Below are 22,660 nucleotides of genomic sequence, written 5' to 3'. Positions count from 1 at the left end.
ACTAGTTAATTAGACTGAGAACTAGCATGTTTTTTTTATTTGTTTTTACTAAATGACTTGACCAAGGCTACACAGTGCGGTAATTATGAGGAAGGATTTGAACTCAAGTCCTCCTGACTCCAGGGCCAGTGCTCTATCTACTTCGCCACCTAGCTGCCCCCAACATGTATCATTAAAATCCAGATTTCAGTTTATTGGAGCCTGGAATTCAGGCTTTCCAGGTAGAAGAATTAATATTTTAGATTTTATGCTGCTCTTTCAAAAACTATTTTTCAGAATTTTTCTGAAATTGGTAGAAAAGTGACTTTGGAGAAGAGAATCTCCCCCCCCCCCCAACATTTAAAGAAATACTTCCCCATTTCATATATACGTACTTCTTACTCCACTAGTCACATCATTTGTAGGACCCATAGTAATTTTTCCATTCACTGTTTTGGTGACAAGATTGAACTCTTCTATTATAGACTTGGGGGATTTTTTTTTGGTAATGTTGGTATTACTAAAATTGATTTTGAGATTTCCTGACTAGCCTCTAAAGTTTCTTAACTGTTAATATAGATTTTAATATAATGTCTTTTAGCCTTCAGTGCTGCTATTGTAAATTTAGAAATACTTATGAATATAATTAAGCATGTGCTTAATGGTATTAGAGCTTTAAGTGCTATGACGAAAGATTTACTAGAAGCTTTCATATCTATTTAAACATGAACATGCCCTTCCTAACAGGATTTTTTTTTTTTTGGCAAGGCAGTGGGGTTAAGTGACTTGCCCACAGTTATACATTTAGGTGTCTGAGGTCGGATTTGAACTTAGGTCTGCCTGACTCCAGGGCTGGTGCTGTATACACTGTACCACCTAGCTACCCTCTTAACAGGATTTTAATAGCAAGACATTATTGATAGGTTGATTAGAGGCAAGGATTCTTTCCTTATTTGGAGCAACATGTTTCAGATATGTAGTCCTATATTAAGCTATTCTTTTTTTTTTTTTTTTTTTTTTTTTTTTTAGGATTTTACAAGGCAGATGGGGTTAAGTGGCTTGCCCAAGGCCACACAGCTAGGCAATTATTATTAAGTGTCTTGAGACTGGATTTGGACCCATATAATCCTGACTCCAGGGTTGGGGCTTTATCCACTGCGCCACCTAGCCACCCCTTCCATTGCGCCACCTAGCCGCCCCTAGCTATTCTTTCTTGCCTGTAAGCCTGGCTTCTTTCCAGTGATCAGTCTGATGTCCTTAGTTAAAATTTTTCAGTTTTTTAAAATTCCTATACCCTCCAGTTTATGCATTATGTTTGAATATTTGAAAGCTTCTTAATTCTTTGTAAAAGTTAAATATTAGGGAAAGGGAATATCTTTAGGTGATGTTTCAATCTAGATAAGGCCTTTCATGTTCCATTGAGCTCTTGGGCCTTTAGCAAAGCAATACTTTGGATGACGCAAAAACTCATGCAAGCAGTGTATTATCTCCAATTTTCTAAAGAGCAGTTGGACCTCTTGGCTACTTTTTTACATAACCAATCACAGTCACCAGTCACAGAATAGTCTGTTTCCTAATAGAATAAGTATAATATATAGCAAGCTATAGTTTGTTTGAGAACATAAAAATTAGTACTCACTTCTAGTGTAGTACTTTATGATCAGCTGTATGGGCCTACATGCTATTCCTTTAATGTGACATGCCTTTGCACTGGCTGTCCCCCCATGCTTTCCTTTTTTACCCCCACCTCTTAGAATTATCAATTCCTGTTTTCCTTCAAGACTCAGCTTAGGGATGGCTAGGTAGCTCAATGGATAGAGCACGAACCCTGGAGTCAGGAGGACTTGAGTTCAAATCCAGCCTCAGATACTTAATAATTATCTAGCTGTGGGACTTTGGGGGCAAGTCACTTAACCCCATTGCCTTGCAAAAAGCTTTAAAAAAAAAACTCAGCTTAGGATACTACCTTTTTCATGAGATCTTTCTTGGTCCCTTTAAATTGCTAGAATCTTACCTTCTAAGGTTACCTTCCATCTTCTCTGCATGTATATGGCATGTACCTATTTAATTTCATGTTCTTCCTATTAGAATGCATTCTCCTTGAGAACAAGGGATATTTTTGCCCCTTTTTATATGCCTATTAGTACAGTTTTTAGAACCATGGTAATCAATTTTTAAATTAAATGCTTTTTGATTAGTTAGTTGTTTGACTTGTTTGACAAGACAAATACCAAAATAGTCCATTAGAACATGTTTAGCTTTTAATATTAGCATTCAGTACCATTCATCACCTAACTCACTTTTTACCTCTTCTCTCAGTACTCCAATTCAGTTCTTCTCTAATTAGATTTATTTTCCTTACCTTTTAAAATGTCTCTGTGAAAACAAACTGTTCTCAAGCAAATTCTTGAAGAAGTAAAAGTTATTAACATTCATTTGCCTGATGTAAAGTCTGGAAAATAGTTTAGCTGAAATTAGGTTTAGAACAATATCTTGCACTATATACTATAATACACTCAAAATGGATCTTAATACTGGATCTATGTTTTAAAGGTAATACCATTTTTAAAAATTAGAAGAGAACAAGATTAAGTATTTTGTACCAGTATAGGAAAATTTTTAACCAAGTGAGGGACAAAGAAGTTAAAATTTTTTTTAAATTTCATAACATTGAAAAATTTTGGGGCAAACAAAATTAATGCAGCAAAGATAGTAAGGAAGAAATTCTTTTTTTTTTTTAATAAGGCAGTGGGGTTAAGTGGCTTGCCCAAGGCCACACAGCTAGGTAATTATTAAGTGCCTGAGGTCAGATTTGAACTCAGGTACTCCTGACTCCAGGGCTGGTGTTCTATTCACCTAGTCACCCCTAGAAATTCTTGATTGATATAAAAAGACTTTGCATCAGCTATCTCTGATATGCAAGTTAAATAGGAAATTAACATAAATATAAACCTATAGACCAAGGAGCAGCTAGGTAGCACAGTAGATAGAGCCTAATGTCAGGAAGACCTCAGTTCAGATTTGGCCTCAAACATTTTCTACCTGTGTGACCCAGGGTAAGTCACTTATCCCTGTTGGCTTCAGCTTCTTATCTGTAAAGTGAGCTGGAAAAGAATTGGCAAATCACTCTTAGTATCTTTGCCAAGGAAACCCCAAACAGGATCATGAAGAATTGGACTAGACAGAAATGATTGAACAACAGAAAACAATAAAAAATAAGACCAAGAGCTATTCCCCGTGTAGATAAGTAGTCAAATGATGTGAGCAAATAACTATCAAAAGAAGTGCAGAGTATTAGCAACTTTATGAAAAATTAATCCAGGGGGCGGCTAGGTGACGCAGTGGATAGAGCACCAGCCCTGGAGTCAGGAATACCTGAGTTCAAATCCAGCCTCAGACACTTAATAATTACCTAGTTGTGGGGCCTTGGGCAAACCACTTAACCCCATTGCCTAGCAAAAAAAAAAAAAAAAAACCAAACCCAAAAATTACTCCAAATCACTGATAGGAGAAATGAAATTCAAAATGACTCTAAAGTCACCTCAGAGTGTTGAAGGGATTATGGAAAGGAAGACACACTTGTACATTGCTGATGGAATTGTGAAGTGACACAATAATTCTAGGAAGCAATTTGGAATTACTCTAAAAATGTAGATAAAGTGTTCCAACATCTTTGACCCCAAGATCTCACTGGTAGGTATGTACCCCAAGGATGTCAAAGACAGAAAGGACCCATATGTCTTCCAGTTATCATAGTCACACTTTTTATGATAGCAAAGAACCTGAAATAGATTGTAGATTCCTTTCTTTTGGAGAATGAAAAAAAACCCCCTTTTTTTTTTGGCATATAAATGTAATGGATTATATCTGTGCCATAAGAATTACAATATGGGGGCAGCTAGGTGGCGCAGTGGATAGAGCACTGGCCCTGGAGTCAGGTGGTCCTGAGTTCAGATTCGGTCTCGGACACTTAATAATGACCTAGCTGTGTGGCCTTGGGCAAGCCACTTAACTCCACTGCCTTGCAAAAACTAAAAGAAAAAAGAATTACAATATGAGGAATTCAAAGAAGCGTTGGAAGATTTATGTGAATTATTGTAAACAGAAGCAGGAAAAGAATGGGGGGGCAGAAATTGAATGTTAGGTAATTATAATGACCAAGTTTGTCAGAAGAGAAGAGTTGAGAAATTGAATTTTCCTCCCTTCATTTCAAAGACAGATTATTGACAGATTTACTGTCAAAATACATTCTACCTGGTTTTGGTGAAATGGTTTTTACACCCTTTTTAAAAAAATCTTTGTTACAAGAGTTAACTTATTTAGAAGGGAAGGATATGTTCAGAAATAAATGTGGTGTATAAACTAAAATCATAATAAAGATAAGATTTTTAAAACCACCATTAGAAAGTTTCAAATCACTAATTTTTTTCTTTATTTTTAACATGTATTGTTTTTTTTTTAATTCCAAATTCTTCCCTTCCCCATCCTTTGAGGAGGCAAGCAGTGTGATATCAGTTTTACATATAAAGACATACAAAACATTCCCACCTTAGATATTTTGCTAATAATAATAATAATAATAAAAATAATAATTATAATTATAATAGCAAGAAACAGTGAAAAATCTATTCTTCAGTCTCTGTTCATCAGTTCATCATTTCTGTGGAGATGAATAGCATTTTTCATCATGGGTCCTTGAATCATTGTATTGGTTAGAGTAGCTAAATCTTTTACAGTTGATCAGTCCTTACAATATTGTGTTACTGTGTGTACAGTGTTCTAGTTTAATTCACTTACCTTTGTATCCTTTCCCATAAATCTTCACAAGTTTTTCTTTAACCATCCTGCTTGTCATTTCTTAGCATTTTAATCCTACTACAATTTGTTCAGCCATTCCCCAATTGATGGGCATCCCTTCAATTTACAATTCTTTGCCACAACAGAAAGGACTTCTATAAATGTTTTTTACATACAGGTCTATTTTCCTTCAAATCACTAATATAATAATATTTTTATTTATTATGTTATAATATTAATTAAAGAGGTAATAATATTTAAATATTCCTATGGTTTCTTCTTGCACCTTCTGATAAAGATGATGAAAAACCAAAGTTATCAATGAGGAAGGGACTGTGGAAGACAATGAACCTGTGCCACATTTTCCTGTCTTATAAAATTAGGGGGTTAGAATAGATTTTTCTGCAGTCCCTTTTGGTAGTGTGGTACTGTGGGTAAAGCCCAGGATTTGGAGTCAGAAGTTCCATGTTAGCTTATGATTCTGTCCTAGAAGGCAGAATCATAAGCAATGAACAACATTTCAAAGATCCAAACTTAAAATTGATGTCAGGAAAAACTTCTAAACAGCTCAGAATTAGAATGGACCATTGTGGGAGGTGATAATTTCCTTTTCATTGGAGGTCTACAGGCAAAAGAGGGTTGACAATTTGTCAGATATGTTATAGAAGCTATATGCTAATATGTTTCTTTGGATATTGATAGATAGGCAGGTAACTACTGGGTTCCCTTTCAACTCTGGAATACTTGATTGTGTTGGTAGAAGTATAAATTAGACCAGGTATTCTGTAAAATAATTTGGAATTCTGTCAGAAAGTTTACTTAAACCTTACATAATCTATTATCTAATAACATCAGTACTGGTCATATGTCCCAAGAAAATCACATATACAGAAATATTTGTAGTAAAATTTTTGTGGTAGAAAAAAAATGCTGGTAAATGCATTTCTTTGAAATTGCTTAAACAATTTGCAGTGTATTTATATAATGTAGGGTTTTTTAACTTTTTTGTTGTCATGGATTCCTTTATGGCCAGTGTTATTAAAGAAACAAAATATTTAGCATTATAAAAGAAACCAATTATATTGGTATTTATTTGTAAATTCACAATCTCCTTGGGGAAATACAGACCCCAGGTTAAGAATCGATGATGTAATGAAATACTATTGTATCAGAAGAAATGACATGAGAAACTTGGGAGTGTTTATATCACTTAGAATGAATGAAGTGAGTGGAACAAAGACCACAACAATGTGAAATTGAAAGAAGAACTCAGATCAGATGTAGTAATGTAGTCCTGTAATGTAGTCCCTCTGCTTGGGAAGCTGAGATGGAGGATCATTTGAGTTCGGGAGTTCTGAACTACAATAGGGAGGGTTAAAGCCTGTGGGTGTCTGCACTAAATCTGGTACTAGTATGATGACTCTTGAGAGTGTAGGACCACCAGGTTACTGCCTTAAGAGAGGAAGATACGAAAATATGTTTGATGATGAAAACATTTTGGCTGTTCTTACTCTTTGTAGTTGTCGTTAATTAAACAAATTAAATTTTAAAAAAAAGCAAAACAAGTTTTCCTTGTCTGGACTTTTATTAAGTCTTATTTAGGTTTGTGCTATTGAAAGACTTGCCTTCAAATTATAAAAGCATTTACCAAGAACTGCTCGAATTTGATACCACTTGATATAGCATTGGAAAGTAGTATAAGTAGTAGACTCTACTAATACAGCAGCAATGCCATCCATCTACCATTGCCTCAGATCTTTCAGAAAGCAAGTGAAACTGAAAGGGCATTTTTTTCATGAGCTAATATGAAGGGAGGTGCTCACCCTGTGGTTTCAGTGATCCTACAGGGTATGTACCACTGCTGCCACCTCTGGAGTTTGTTTCTAGATTTTTGGTGAGCTTAAGGAATAAGGTAAAATTCAAGGACTTTACCAGCTTTTGTGGAATCACATTTTTATAGTCAGAAAAGTTTGGCAATATCCAGTTGTTCTTTCAGATACTATGGTTAGTATTACTCCTTTTTGTGACACACTGCATACCAGGTTTGTGAATTCATTGATTACCATGTGACCTTTCCTGTGGGTAAAACAAAAAAAATAGTTTATTTGTAGTTCTAGTCCTCAGGAAATTTAAAATCTCTACCACATTGAATTGTACTTGCTTACATATAGGGTATTCCAAAAGTCTTAATGTACTTTCTTCCTCCCCAGCTTTAAACTGATAAAGTTAAAACTGCCCCAAGACTTTTGGGATACCCTGTATATTGCCTTTCATTATTCTTCTAGTCTGTAAACTCCTTAAGGACAGTGACAGTAAGTAGCCAGTCTTAAAAAAAAATTATTCACAGTACCTGTCACAGTAAAAAGATAGAATGCGCACTAGAATGTGCACTAAATGATTAGGGTAAAGGTTTTTAAAAACTTTTTAAAAGAAAGATTAGTACAATTAGCTCAGAAGCAAAATGGAGGAAATTTAAACATGCTTGGAATAAAGCAAATCTGAGAAAAGGTTGGGAGTGTTGTAAACAGGAATAGGTAGGGAATGGCAGCACAAATTTAGAGTACAGTGTCTAACCTAAATAAATGAATGCTCCTAACCTAATGTTAACAATATGAATATATGGAGTTTTTTTTCCCTTTAGCAATTAAAATTTCATTGGTTCAACTATATTTTCTTTTCGCTAAAATCATTTTAAGTCTTTTTGAGACAGCTGGCCCAGAATGTAGTCTATAGCTTAGAAAGTAATCAAGACAAGAGCAGTTTAGTGGGTTGGGCCTTTTAAAATGAAAGTCAAAAGTAAATTACATTCTTTAAGTTTAATGTTCCCCTGCAATGGGCACATTTTAGAATTTATCATTTGGATTTTGGTGGACTTAAAAGAGCTATATTGAACCTAGAAGAGGGAAATGACAGTGTTAGATAGCAGATGATATGAGTGTCTGCTAGTGTCTAAGTGATATAAATGTGAGAAGGAGTCAGTGGAAAATTCTGATAAACAGACACTTGATTCCCTCTCCACACTGTTACTGGTATGAGAGACCTGCTTTTTCTGAGGGCAGTCACAAGTTTTATTATTCTAGAAATTTTACTGAAGAGGAAATGAGCATGTAAAAATAAGGTTCTTATATCTCTGATGCTACCACTAAAGGTATCTCTTGATGGATTTTTTTTGGGGTGGGGGGGTTACAAGGCAATGGAGTTAAGTGACTTGCCCAAGGCCACACAACTAGGTAATTATTAAATGTCTGAGGTCAGATTTGAACTCAGATCCTCCTGATTCTAGGGCCAGTGCTCTCTCCACTGGGTCATCTAGCTGCCCCTCTTGATGAATTTTGAAAGAGGTTATAATTCTGTTTCCTCTTCACCAAAGTTTTGTAGTGCTGTCTTCACATCATCATTCTTATCATTTTTCTTTTACCCTTAAACATAAGATCAGATTTTCATCATACTTTTACTTTGCTACAGTTATCCAACCATATTAGTAAAAGGATCTTATTCATCGGTTTGTTCATTTTTCCTATTTTCAGATTTAGTGAAAGATGCAAAAAAAAACATTTCCTCCAACTCTTGACTATCATTTTGGTCCAGTATTGACTATTTTATATTTAGTGTCTTTAGAGCAACTCCCTTAAACCTAATTCCAGAATAAGAAAATGAGGGTGTATACCCATGACCTTCTTCTTGTGGCACTGTCAGGGAGTTTATTAAGCTGATCCCCATTTCAGTGACTCCTCATAAGCCCATCCCATTGTTTGCTCTATTGAACCTGCTCCCTTTGTTGCCACAGAGCTGCCATGAAGGACACTGCCCATTCATGCTAATCGAGTGCCCAGCATGTAAATGGATGATCAAACTGGGTGAGAAGGATCATCATTCTGAGCGAGAATGCCCAAAGAGAAGCCTCAACTGCAGATACTGCAAAGTTCTTTTCTACTATCCTGATATTAAGGTACGAGACCAAAAGCAGGAGTCATTTGGCCACATCATCCTCTTATAGTGGTCATATTGACTGATATAGGATCTTATGACAAATGCTGCAGTAGAACAAATAAACCTTTAATGGGCTGGAGAGACAGTCATTTTGAGAACTCTTAAACTGTGTTTTTTTTTTAAAATAGTAAAATGGTGGTAGGTTATTAACAATTGACAAATGTAGTACAATAAACTTATTTTTAAATCTGCAAAGTTAATTCTGTTTTCTTATTTAATTTTTGTTTTGATTGCTTTCATTCTCCTCATCACAAAAAAATTGCAATAAAGGTGAGTTGTGTGATAGCATAACTTAATTTTGGGGTATATAAAGTGATTTCAGAATAATTTTTAATCTTTTCATTTTCCCCTTGGCATTTCTCAAGCTAGCTTCCCTGTAATCATATCAGTTTGAAAAAATGAATTGGTAGAGGACCATCTATGACATTTATATTGGAAACCTCAGTACAGTCCCATTCATATTATCTTTGGATCCTAGATTTCAGACTCAAGCCAGTCTGCAGTGGAACTCAAGACAGACTTTTTGTGGCACTGGAGTTGGAGGTGATAGACAAGGGAACACAAAAGTGAAGACAGAGTTGATGTACTTTCTCTGGTTTCTGGAATCAGCCCAGCCTTCAGATTATCTATAAATGGCAGTGACTTCTTCAAGTAGTTTTTATCCTAAGAATCTTGGTTGAATTTTAGAGAACATGGAGGCAGTGCTACTAGGACTTTTCCTTTGCTCCTGTTTTCTTTCCTTTTTCCTTCAATTCAAAAAACTTATTTAAATGCTTTCTCTGTGCTGTTTCTAGTGATGATCTCCATATGAACTCATTGTGCTAGTTACATTTATTTTGTTTTTGCAAGGTAGTGGGGTTAAGTGACTCACTCAAGGTCACACAACTAAGTAATTATTAAGCATCTGAGGTTGGATTTGAACTCGCGTCCTCCTGACCTAAGGGCCAGTGGTCTATTCACTGCACCACCTAGCTGCCCCTTTATGCTAGGTGTAAAAGTCAGTTATTGACTTTGAATCCGATGCATGTGAAATCTAGTTACTTGTCTTAGATTTGTTATTGTTGGGTATTCTGCATTTATGACAAGAAGTCCTGTTTTTCCCTTTTAGATTGGGTGATTGTGTAGAAAATTTTAATATTGGGTAGAGTGAATGAAAAACAATCTGTTAAAGTGAAGGATTCAATAGATGTGCAACTGAATATTATTTGGGATGGTATGTTGAGTAGTCTTAACGTTTTTGATTGAGGTAGAAGTGTTATTTTGTTAAAAAAAACTGCTGAGTTCTCTTAGCATTTCTCATATCCTACATTTTATAATCTTAAAGTAATTTGTCATAAAGAAGATACATTGTAAAATAAAGTGTTCCAGAGTCAGTGGTCTGAGGTTCTAGCTCTTACGGTTTTTATTTATTTATTCATTTGTTCATTCATTCATTTATTTGTTTGTTTATTTATTAGGATTTTGCAAGGCAAATGGGGTTTAAGTGGCTTGCCCAAGGCCACACAGCTAGGTACTTATTAAGTGTCTGAGACCGGATTTGAACCCAGGTACTCCTGACTCCAAGGCCGGTGCTTTATCCACTATGCCACCTAGCCACCCCTTCTTATGGTTTTTTTTTTAGGGTTTGTTTGGTTTTTTTGCAAGGCAATGGGGTTAAGTGGCTTGCCCAAGGCCACCTGGCTAGTAATTCTTAAGTGTCTGAGGCCAGATTTGAACTCAGGTGCTCCTAACTCCGGGGCAGGCGTGCTACCCACTGTGCCACCTAGCCATCCCCCTTCTTATGGTTTTTATATAGAATGAAGATAATGGTAACTGCTTTTTTTACCAATAAAAAGATAACAACAAAAAAGATGTGATAACGTAATTTTACTGATTATTAAGCCATTGTTAATAGGAAGCATCTTGTTACCAAAGAGTTTCTAGACATGTTGTTTCATTTAGTATGAACATTTGAGGAATAGTAAGATTAAATGTTTATGGGTGACAATTTTCCTCTTCATTTACTTTCTCCACTGGAAAAAAAAAAAACTTCTTTAACAAATAAATATAGTTAAGCAGAATATATTTTCATATTGACCACATCCAGAAATTCATATCTTTTTTTTGTATATTAGTTCATCACTTCCTTATCAATGTCAATATTTTTTTTTTGCAAGGCAGTGGGGTTAAGTGACTTGGCCAAAGGTCACACAGTTAGGTAATTATTAATTGTCTGAGATCGGATTTGAACTCAGGTCCTTTTGATTCCAGGACCAAAGTGCTCTATCCACTGTGCCACCTAGTTGCCCCTCTGCCACCTAGCTGCCCCATCACTTCCTTATCAAGAACTAGGTAACTTTTTTTATCATTTGGAATCAGGTTTGATTTTTATAGAGAGTTCTTAACTCTTTCAGAATTTTTCATTTTTACAGTATTGATCTTTTAGTATAAATTATTCTCTTGATTCTGCTCACTTCATTCTGAATCAATTCAGACAAGTTTTCCTAGACTCTCTGAAGCATTCTCTTTATCTTATAGCACAAAAGTATTGTTACATTCATGCATCATAATTTATCCATTCTTAGTTGATTCTCTCTAAGTTTCCAGTTCTTTGCCATTACCAAAGGAGCAAAACAAATACAAGATACAAATATATTGTAATATATAGTGGATCTAATAACAAATGACTTTTCAGTAAAGCTGTACCAATTCAAATTTTCACCAACCGTGTATCATTGTGCCTCTATCCCCACAACTACTTCACTTTTAGTCATTTTTCTTTTTCATCTTTCAGTGTGATGGTGATGTGGTGGAACTTCAGAATTATATTTTTTTGCATTTCTTTAATTACTAGTGATCTGGAGTTTGTTTTTTTTTTTCATTTGGCCATAAGTAACTTGGATTCCTTAATAACTACCTGTTGAAATCTTTTGAATACAGTTTCTTTTTAACAGGTATGAATCAATCCACAAGCATTAATGAGCACTTATCATATATCAGGTATTTTGTAAAGTGATGAATTGGAGAAGAAATACATGAAAAGAGGGCAAGAAAAGATAATGTTCAAAATCTGACATAATTTGGTGTCCCAAAAAAGCCTTAGTGTAGTTTTAAATTTAGGACAGATCTCATCATAGGCCTTTGGAGGAAATGTTATATATGTGGTGTCTGTAGTTAAGGTAAACTAAAATGTTAGTAATGTCATTAGATCACTGATTTTTCTTTTAGCATGGTTGTAAAATTCTCAGGCTATAGGGATATTGTTTGCTAGCCATGTAAGTCTTGAAGTAGGATCTGGCATGCTCTCAGCAAACTTCCTTTTCTAAGGAGCATTGGCAGGAAATATAAAGTGCTCTCCCTTTCTGTCTCTGTCTCCCCAAACTTCTTAATTTAGAGCCAGTAAGTATTTTTGAACTAGGAAGTTAAATTTCTTATTTAATAAGTCAGTGCTACTTTTGTGGAAAGAAACCCTTTGAAAAGAGTTTGAATTTCTGTATTAAGAAAATTCAGGTATCAGGGTCATGGGAAGAGTTTTTTCATGGCTTTAAGAAACTATATAAATGGAAGAATTGCCCAGGCAATTTCTTTTTCTTGATTAATCTTCATTACTAGGTGGACTTTTTAAATAGAATGAAGTAGAATTGAAGAAGCTGATTGAGGGAAGATATTCTCAATCCAGGATCATTTTTGACTGTCAGCCCTAATAATTTTTGTCTCTTTTTTTGAAGGCCCATGATGAGATCTGTCCTAAATTTCCCTTGACTTGTGAAGGCTGTGGTAGGAAGAAAATTCTGCGAGAAAAAGTAAGTTGAGTTTCTTTAATCTGTTTTAGGATTGGGGATAACAGAATGTTGTCCATCTTGTAAACATTGCATTTATACTGATTGACATTGACAGAAAATTGTAGACTCGGGCCTAAGAGGCCCAGAAAAGAAAAAAAATGACCAAACCACATTGCAAGATTTTTGTGATAAAAGGGCTAGTGAAGAGAAATATATAGCTTTCTCCCATTGGCAATATTGATAGCAAAGTGACAAAAATGAAGACTCCTATTATTTTTCCAGTAAAAATTCTTACAGGCAAGTTATCAAGTGGCTATTTATAATAATATTTTTAAAATGTTAAAAAGTGGTTTTTGCCTACAAATTATTTGATTCCTGAGTATGACCTTTTACCTTGGACCTTACATAGTTTTGTATACCTCTTATGCACTTATCTCTATTGGACTGTTACAATAGTCTTTTTTGGGGGGGGGCTGCATTGACCTTTAATAATCTGACACTGAGCAAGTCCTTAGGGAAAGAGCTACAATCTGGTTTATACCTTCCTCCCCAGGGGCGGCTAGGTGGCACAGTGGATAAAGCACTGGCCTTGGAGTCAGGCGTACCTGGGTTCAAATCTGATCTCAGACACTTAATAATTACCTAGCTGTGTGGCCTTGGGCAAGCCACTTAACCCCATTTGCCTTCCAAAAAACCTAAATTAAATTTTGAGTGATCTGACTTTGACTCTATACCTTCCTCCCCTGGGCCCCACTCTAATCACAAGAGCCAGCCAGAACCAGCCATGCTCGTTCACACGAGCACAGTCAAGTTCACCTCATGTAGGTGGCAGAGCCATTGGGTCAGCCCGTTCCGACTGCTGGTGCCTGGCTGGTGTCTGCTCAGCCTTCTCCTTGTATCTTGAGCATATTCATCACACGGGAAAAACTTGGAACATAGGGGCCGTTTCTTCGTGCTGGGCTGGGTAGGGCAGTCAGGATAACAGGCGCCACTGCGTGTAGGAGTGCCCACTGTTTCGGGCCGGTGCCTCCCGAGCCAGGGTCAATCAGCTGGCAACGCCCCTGGCCCTGGCTCCCCACATTCTCCTGCACCTGTAGACGCAGGCCCGGCAGCGCGGCTTCGGCAGGGCAGCTTCCGCTGGCGCCTTCCCCACTGTCCGCCCTGCACCCACACGCCACCTGGCAGGAAGGAGAAGAAGCTCACGAGCGAGAAGCGCTGACCTGAGCTGGCCACCCATCTTGGTCCTACAATAGTCTTCTAATTGGTTTCTTTTTTTTTTTTAATTTCTTGGGGGGGGGCAAGACAGTGGGGTTCAGTGACTTGCCCAAGGTCACACAACTAAGTATTATTAAGTGTCTGAGGTCGGATTTGAACTCGGGTCCTCCTGACTCCAGGGCCAGTGGTCTATTCATTGAACCACCTCGCCGCCCCATTGTACTAGTTATAAAAGTCAGTTATTGAATTTGAATCAGATGCATGTGAAACTCTGAAAAAGCAGATCTTTCTGCCTATCCTAGAACTTGCTCACTTCATTCAGTATACATTTATTAGGTATCTTTTGTGTGCCAAGATACTTTTCTTCTATAAATAAAACACAGATTCTTAAATAAAAAAAAGATTATTGACTAGGATGGATTTTTTTAAGCTAAAAATAACTGGTTAAAAGAAGAAATAGCATTTTTAAGAAGTATTGCTCTTAAACCATGACTACTGCCTGTAATGTTGATGAAAGTAGCATTTTTTCATTGAGGAAAGTTTATATAGTCCACTGATTTTATATAGTATTTTTCTTCTAAGCAGCTCAAAAAATTTTTATTTGTATTTTCCTTAAAACTATCATAATTTTCCTCTGAGGTCAATAAAGTTGTAAACATTCCTGTTAAGTTAGAAAGTAAAGTATAGGGGCGGCTAGGTGGTATAGTGGATAAAGCACCAGCCTTGGAGTCAGGAGTTACCTGGGTTCAAATCCGGTTTCAGACACTTAATAATTGCCTAGCTGTGTGGCCTTGGGCAAACCACTTAACCCCATTTGCCTTGCAAAATCCTAAAAATAAATAAATAAATAAATAAATAAAACAAGAAAGTAAAGTATATTAGGAAAAGTATTGTACTTGGAGTTTTAAAAAAAACCCAATAAACCTAGATTCAAATTCCATGTTAAACAGTTATAATGGCTGGCATTTTGTACTCATAGTGCCCCCACACTGTCAAAGGGAGAAAATGCATATTTCTTTCTTTTTCTCTGAGATCAGAATTAGTCAAAACAACTTCTCAGTGTTGAGCTTCTTTATTTATATTATTAAAATAATTATATATTTCTGGTTCTGCTTATTTTGCTGTTCATTAGTTCATATAAGTCTTCCCTTGTATCTCTAATTTTATATTCATCTTTTATTAGAACACTTACTACATTCCTTAAACCATTGGACAGATAATAACCCCTTTAGACCTGTATTTCCTCATCTGTAAACTAAAGGACTTAGTTCAGATGATCTCTAATGCCCTTTTCCATTCTAATTTTGTAATCCTATGAAAGAATTTAGCTCTTGCTTCTGTTCATGTTTCTACTTCCCTTTCAGTTAACTTAAACTGTATTAGACAGTTGGCTGTGTATCCTATTTTAAGTGTCCCACCAAAGCTTCACTTGGTAACTCATTCAAAAGATGTGTAAATTTAAGTCCATTTACTTCATCTTACTGTTCCACTCCCCTTGGTGTATAGGTGATACTATAACTTTCACCATCCATGCAACAGAAATTTGTCCTTGTTGTATTTTAATTAAAATTTCACCAGAGAATGAGGAAAACTTTCTTGTTAGAGTAAACTTTAATGTTCTATTATCCAGATGTTGAAAACAAACATATCATTGATAATATTCTAAAATGTCAGGTCATATACTAAACTTTTTGAGAACATTTTCACCTTATAGTGAACCATTCTACTCTTCATAATTGGTGAAGCAAATACTATTGACTGTGTGTAGTTGGAAAACAGTGTGATGGCTAGAACATACATTTAATGAAGAGTGGAATAATATGAAATAAACTGAAAAATTGACTGGAGCCAGATTATGAAGTGAATTCAAGCCAGAGTTTGAAGTTTGAAAACCATAGGAATTCATCTTTTTCCCAATAGAATGTAAATTTATTGAGGACAGAAATTATTTTCATTTCTATCTTTTCATTTCCAGACCTAGCACAGTACCTGGCAGATGAGATATGCTTAATAAGTTGGACCTTTATTGGTTGTGGGGAAGATGATTTGGAGAGGCTAAAGAGGGTAAAGATTATTTCAGTAGTCCAGTTGACAGTTGATGAGGGCCTAGAAAGAATAGACAGTCAAATAAATTGAAAGAAAGGTATTGTTATGAGATTTTGTGCATGTAACATATGTTATGGAACTACACTATCAGCTCTTACTCAGACTGATAAGTCTAGGCCCCAAATCTTGACTACAAGATCCTCTAAGAGCTCTAGAATTTGCCTTAAGGAGTTGGCAGCTATTTCTTCCAGAGCCCTGATCCATCTTGACTGTGAATCTATTACCATTTACTTATCCAAACTTAAGTAGCTTTTAGAAAGTTATTTATTAAGATGATACTGTAAGACCAATTGTTGTAAAACATTCTCCTAGAAGTTCAACACACTCTCCCATAAGTATATAGAGTCCAAGGGAAAGTGGGGTCAAGTCTAGAGATCACATCGCACAGCAGGGTAACTCACTTATCTTGGTTTCTATAAGTTATTTTCTCCCTTCTTGGGGTGCTCAAGATATTCACCTTAGGCATAGTTTAAGTTATTTTCTTGGCTTCTGGTGGTACCCCAAATCTATTTTTCTACATCATATCTAGGCTCTACTTTGCTGCCCAAGCACAATATTCTAAAATGTCAACTGCTGGTATCTTGGAGGATGTTGCTAGAACACTGATGAGAAGATGAGAAATCCAAACCCTGTGGACCTTAGAAAGTTACAAGGTTCTCCTCCAAACAACAGGCGGGTGGAAAAGGAGATCTGGGTCCAAGCTATAGCTGAACTGTTTTTCTCCCTCCCAAGCAGTTCCTTTTCAGGGGTGTTGCTGGAATGCTTTCCTCTTGGCTTTTGCTCATTCCACTCTCAGGACCATAAACTGACTTGATATTTCTGAGGTGACTTTTAGGCCCTGGCAAAGTTTCTTCAGTCATCAGATATATTTCCTTTTGCAATTTTCATGTTAGCTGATCAAAGGCTTTTTCTGCACATCATCATCATCATCATCATCACGAACATTAAGATAGTCCTTACTCTCTGTAGGCACTGTGTTAATCACTTTGTAGTCATTTTCCCATTTGATCCTTGAAAATACTGGGAGGTAGGTACTGTTATTATCCCCATTTCACAGACAGATTAAGTGACTTGCCCAGGATCACACAGCTAGAAATGGAGTATAAAGAGTTGTGGATGACATGAAGACTGTGAACTAGAAGAGTAGTGATGCCCTCAACAGATATAAGGAAGTTTGCAATGTGAGCTTCTTGAAAGTAGATAACCAGGGGTCAAAATGAAAGTGAAGTGAATGTAGACAGCTTATTCTAAGAGTTTTTTGGTTATGAATCAGTTATAAAGAATGAAACATGAATGAAAGGAAAATGATGGGATCATAATTTATGGGGTTGGTTCAAGGGTAAGTTTTTCCAAGGGGGCAACTAGATAGCACAGTGGCTAGAGCACTAGTCTTGGAGTCAGGACGGGAGTTTGAATTTGGCCTCAGACATTTACTAGCTTTGTGACCTTGGGCAAGTCACTTACCCTGTTTGCCCCACATCCAGGGGCCTCTCCAGTCATCCTGATCCATATCTATTCACTGAACTCGGAAGACTCTGGAGGAGAAAGTGAGGCTGGTGACTTAGCATAGACCCCCTCAAATCCAATTCACTGCTCATCATAGCATCACCTCTCTGATATCATGCTCTTCTTTGAGAAACATTATTATCATTTTTAAGTTTTTCCAGGGATGAAGGAGACCCTGAATATTTGTATAGACAGAAAGGAAGGAACTAGTACATAAGGAGAGAGCAGAAGTGTGAGGCAGGAGCAGAGATGCGCTTCTGTTGGAAATAGCAAGAAGCGATATTGAAAGCACAAGCAGAACAGTGTCTTAGCAAGGAGAGGAGCTATCTAGTTATCAAATTGGAGCAAAGAGGGAAAGAATAGGGGCTGATGGAAAGAAGCATGAAGTGTCAAATGAAGATACCTCCCTCCCTTCAGGGTTTACCTTCTGCTTGGAGACTTGCCAGGGCAATAACTATAACAAGAGGCAGAAACTTCATTGAGACAGAGACTGTTCTTTTTCTCATTTTTGTCCCCACCAGTGCTAGGTATAGAGCTGGTGCTTAATACTGGTTGAACTGAATTGATCCTGTATGTATGGTGTATATTTTCCTCTCTCTGTTCAGTTTCAGGACCATGTCAAGGCCTGTGGCAAATGCAAAGGGCCTTGCAAATTCCATGTTGTTGGCTGTACTGAAATGGTGAGTAAGCACAGTATGAAGCACAGTTTTATGTATAGTGGCAGCAGGCTGCGACTATCCAGTATCTGTAACTCCTGAATAACAGTTAAAGAACTGCAGCTTATCCTTTTAGACTTTTTCTATTTCAAGAGCGGAAATATTACCAAGCCCAGAATGAATCTTCTATATATAAAATTTTGTTATTCCACTATCTCTGTTAAGATCATATTATTTTAGATAAATCTTTAAAAGGTATCTTGTATTTTCATCAATAAGTTGGCAGCTTTGAATGTGTCTCCTAATATTCATTACACTAAGGGACTGACTTGTCAAGGGATTGCTTTGGATTCCCTTTTTCAAAATTTAAACAATTATTTGAAGCAAGCAACTCAGACTTTTAAGACATTAAATCCTTGGTAGAGAGGGAAAATGATACATGATTTGACACAAAAAAATTAGGAAATCAGTATATTTAAATTCCAATGTTTTATTAGGAAAGACTATTTAGAATAAGTAAGTCTTGAACCATCAAAATGTAGATGTCCAGAAATGGTCATTATAATACAACAAAATTAATAGTATAATAAATACAAAGTAGTTTAATAAGCAAATTGTCTATCTATGAAATTTTCTGGTCACATACTAATAATGTATTGTGTTAATAAGCATGTTGTATGTACAATTGTAATTAATACAACCTTTCTTTAACTCAGGAGATTTGGAACTTTCTAATCTTGCAGATTTTGGATTTAAAAGAGTAAATTGATTTGTGTGTGTGTGTGTATACACACACACACACATACATATATGACAATTTCATTGATCAAGATGAGAATTTAAAGCAGTGTAGAAATTAAGATTTGAAAAAATTCTGCATTAATTTACTTGTTAGTATTAGCTTTGCAGAAACTCATGTTGGAGGCTGGTAGTAAGACACATGGGGACAAATGTTTTATTTGAGCTCGTTGAAGGAAAGCATTTTGTATATTGATAGGGACATTTATGGTCAAAATGTAGGTGATCTGGTCAATTTTCATTGGGGAAGCAAAAAAAGAATTATTAATTTTTATCACATTTCAGATTCTTGGTAAAATGGCAAACTTATTTGTTTTGAAACTTAAATGTAAAATTTAGCCAATTTACTTGTAGTCAGTATCAGATATGCTGGTATACTTGAAAAGGAGTTAGAGGAGAGGTCAAAATTTGTCATCGTTTTAAGATTTTATTTCCTCAAAATTGAGCACAGAATAAAAAATTGGGGACATTTTTGAGGTCCTTTATCTTTTCATCTTTCCACCTTTAAGTGTATATATCTCTTCTTTTCAGTTTTTAAGTTAAAAATTATAATCCCCTTTTTTGTCATTATGTGTCACTGAAAACTATAATTACTTAATAGCTATCCCTCTTTTCTCTAGGTGGAAAATGAGAAACAGCAAGATCATGAAATTCAGAAGGTGGCTGAGCACCTCTGCATGTTGTTAAACTTTGTACTTGAGGCCAGGCACTTTCATGGAGATATTGGTCCCCTTCTTGGCCAAGGTGACATGGGGGGCTGGGAAAACAACCCATTGGCCTTGGGATCAGAGATATCCAAGTCTACAGAGTTGTTGGAGAGATGCGAAACTTTGGAAAGAAAAACAGTCACTTTTGAGAACATTGTCTGTGTCTTAAACCGGGAAGTGGAGAGAGTGTCCATGACAGCTGAAGCTTGCAGTAGGCAGCATCGCCTAGACCAGGAGAAAATTGAAACTCTCAGTACCAAGGTCTGTAATGTGGGGGAGCTTCAGCAGTTAACTTACTTTTGGGACTGTATGTGTGTTTGAATATCCTGTGACAATCTGACTATTCTCACCACTTTTTATTTAAATCTTGCCCTTCAGAAGCATAGAATTTTAGAGGTGGAAGAGACAACGGATGTCATCTGGTCCATTCATTTTACATATAAAGAAACCAAGGTCACAAGTTAGTGAAAAATGGAATTACATCCCTAGTCTCCTCTTTCCTGTTTCATTATCTCCCCAAATTCTTATCATATAGCTATTTACCCAGGTGAACATTAGTTGTTATTTTCATTGTTATTTGGTTTTCAAGAAGTAAAAATCTACTTTCACTGCATTTTCCTTCATCCCATTGACCACAATGGTAAAAATATTCCTGGAGCTACTGTTTTTTAATGTTCTGTAGGAGGAACTTTATGAAGTTTTTCAGGTATTTTTATTATTCTTGGTGCTTTAACTTCTCATTTCCTAGATCATAGTTGGGAAAGGATTTGTATTTTAGATACCACTTAAATGCAGCCCACTATATTCTTCCAAGGACCCATAAAGATGCCTTAGGAAACATCTTTTGAAGATTTCTGTCTTACAAGAAATTGATAGAAAGTTCAGATGTGAGGATTTGGAATTGCTATGTTTTGTTGAATTGGATTTCAGTGGCAGATTATATTTACTTTAGCTTGTCCTGTAATATTGAGAGTACTCTTGATGGAATTTGTGTCAGAAGATACCAACAGGACCTCAGTTATTCCCTTGGAGCTATAGCAGATAATGGAGGTCTAACAAGACTACAATGTGTATTCCAACCATTAGGTCCAGCAGCTGGAAAGGAGTATAGGACTGAAAGACCTGGCAATGGCTGACATGGAACAGAAGATCCTTGAAATGGAAGCTTCTACTTATGATGGAATTTTCATATGGAAGATAACAGACTTTGCTAGAAAACGCCAGGAAGCCATGGCTGGTCGCTCTCCTGCCATCTTTTCTCCAGGTTGTTCTCTTGAAAATAACCTTGTAACAGGCATCTTTTTCTGTACTCCACATATTCCATTTATTCAGGTGGGCATGTGGAAATGTCACCTGCAGTTCTGTAGATCAGGTTTAGAAAATTTCCACCTCCTCCTGTTAGTCTTTTTTTATTTTTTTTTCATGAAGGAATCAAAACTGCACTACTAAACTTGAGCAGTTAAACAGGAGAAAGATTGGGAGTTTATTTAGGGTGATCTTTTATCCAACTTGTGAATTTCTTTTAAGTTCCCTCTCTTTCCTGATATTCTACCATCAGTGTAATGGCGTAGTAATAACATTACTACCTGAAGGCCATGTTGCTCCCTGACATACAGTCATCTTCCTTAAATACTCACATGACTTATCCAAGGCAAATCTTGAATTTTAGTTTAGTTTATCTCTGCTACCTATGAGGTATCTGATAGACCCACCTCTATCATCAGCTAGATACCCTAGAGATTGCAGGTTCTCAGCCTATTTGGGCTAAGATGAAGTTAAATAAGGAAAATTTACTGCCTCAAAAATTTTATCATTATTCCATAACTAAAAAAGAATGTTTTTAGTATTCTCCTGTTTTGAACTACTTCCTCTTTGCTGGCCCATGCAGACAAAATTTGACCCTAGTGAGGTTTTCCCACTTTTATGTACAGTATAACTCTTTGGTGATTTGAGTACTGATGTCTTAAAAGAATTAATCTGGAGCAAGTGTAAAAGAGAAGAATTTTACTGGTGAAATGAAAGACTATTTGATAATAAAAATGTTTAAGATATTTCTTCTATTGTAGATATCTCCCTGCAAAAAATTCTGCCTCCTTCCACATCTTGGTTAACTTCTCAAGCATAAGACAACTTGTTCACAAATATTCATATTCATTTTGAAAATGTCAAGCAATTAAGTTTTGGGCGGAGTTATTCAAATCACCTTGATGATGATTTCAAAGTGATTGAGGGGAGGGTACTGATCACATAATCTCAGGCTTTTCTCAGTTGAGATGGGTAAAGTAGAAGTTCATTAGGAAAAAGCCGAGGTTAACAAAAGATAATTTTCTCAATGAAACTTGAGTTGAGGTTATAATAGATTAGCAAAGAGTCTCCTAATGTCAACCAAGTGATTCTACTTCTCAACTCTTTCCTATATAAATCAGGGAAAATGTATATTTGATATTTCAGACAATTCTGCTCTTATTAAATCCATAAGAATGCCCCTAACTTGGTTATAAATTTTCTTTGGGTCTGAGTTTATGACACTTATATGGAGTTTATTTTCTCCCTGCTCTGTTTTGGATCTCTTTATTCAAACAGCACATCATTCTGAGATAAAAACTTTGAAATGGAAAAGTCTCTGAGCATTTGTGACATCTTATCATATCCTTGTTATTTTTAATATCATGGCTTCACCAGTGATTCTAGAACCAGCTGTTTGTTCATCTGCATCTTTGCAATGTCTATACTGCTGCTGCCTTTTCCTAAACCTCCCCTTCCAAATTTTTCATTGAAATCTGTGCATTTAGAGTTAGATTGTTAAGGCTAAATCCTTTTCTAAAAAAATTTCTGGTCCTTTATAAATTTAAAATCAATTTGTTATCTTTGGAAAATTATCATTGGGTTAGTACTATATCATAAAAAGTATTAGTTTCCATTTACTTACCTTTTACCATTTACTTACTCACTTTACTTTCTTTAGAGGTTAATTTGGTGGGGATCATTGCTTTATTTAAAAAAAATTTTCTTTTCAGCTGTTTCTTTCCTTGGCTCTGAAAACAGCCCTTTCTAGACAGAGAGCCCTTTATCTCTCTTTTGGAAATTGGAAGTCTGATTGTTGGGGAAACCCCCAAGAGAGCTTCTGTAAGAAAAATCCCACTTG

At 36.1% G+C, this 22,660-nt stretch overlaps 1 protein-coding gene across 5 annotated transcripts in view; it reads left to right on the top strand.

Moving 5' to 3' along the window:
* The window catches only part of TRAF2 (TNF receptor associated factor 2), a 65,717-nt gene that overhangs the window by 32,811 nt on the left and 10,246 nt on the right, over positions 1-22,660 (top strand). For 4 of the 5 annotated variants that reach the window (XM_074210643.1, XM_074210645.1, XM_074210647.1 and 1 more), the window contains 5 exons: positions 8,564-8,725; positions 12,474-12,548; positions 17,960-18,034; positions 19,429-19,776; positions 20,602-20,779. In XM_074210643.1, the coding sequence (XP_074066744.1) occupies positions 8,564-8,725; positions 12,474-12,548; positions 17,960-18,034; positions 19,429-19,776; positions 20,602-20,779 (838 nt within the window). The remainder of the gene's footprint in view (positions 1-8,563; positions 8,726-12,473; positions 12,549-17,959; positions 18,035-19,428; positions 19,777-20,601; positions 20,780-22,660) is intronic. The other variant, XM_074210644.1, reaches the window with a different exon arrangement.

This window comes from Macrotis lagotis, chromosome 1 (genome assembly GCF_037893015.1).
Source record: "Macrotis lagotis isolate mMagLag1 chromosome 1, bilby.v1.9.chrom.fasta, whole genome shotgun sequence".
In the NCBI taxonomy this organism is placed as follows: Eukaryota; Metazoa; Chordata; class Mammalia; order Peramelemorphia; family Peramelidae; genus Macrotis; species Macrotis lagotis.
Note: the sequence above shows the minus strand (reverse complement) of the source record. Positions and strands in the feature narration are given on the sequence as shown.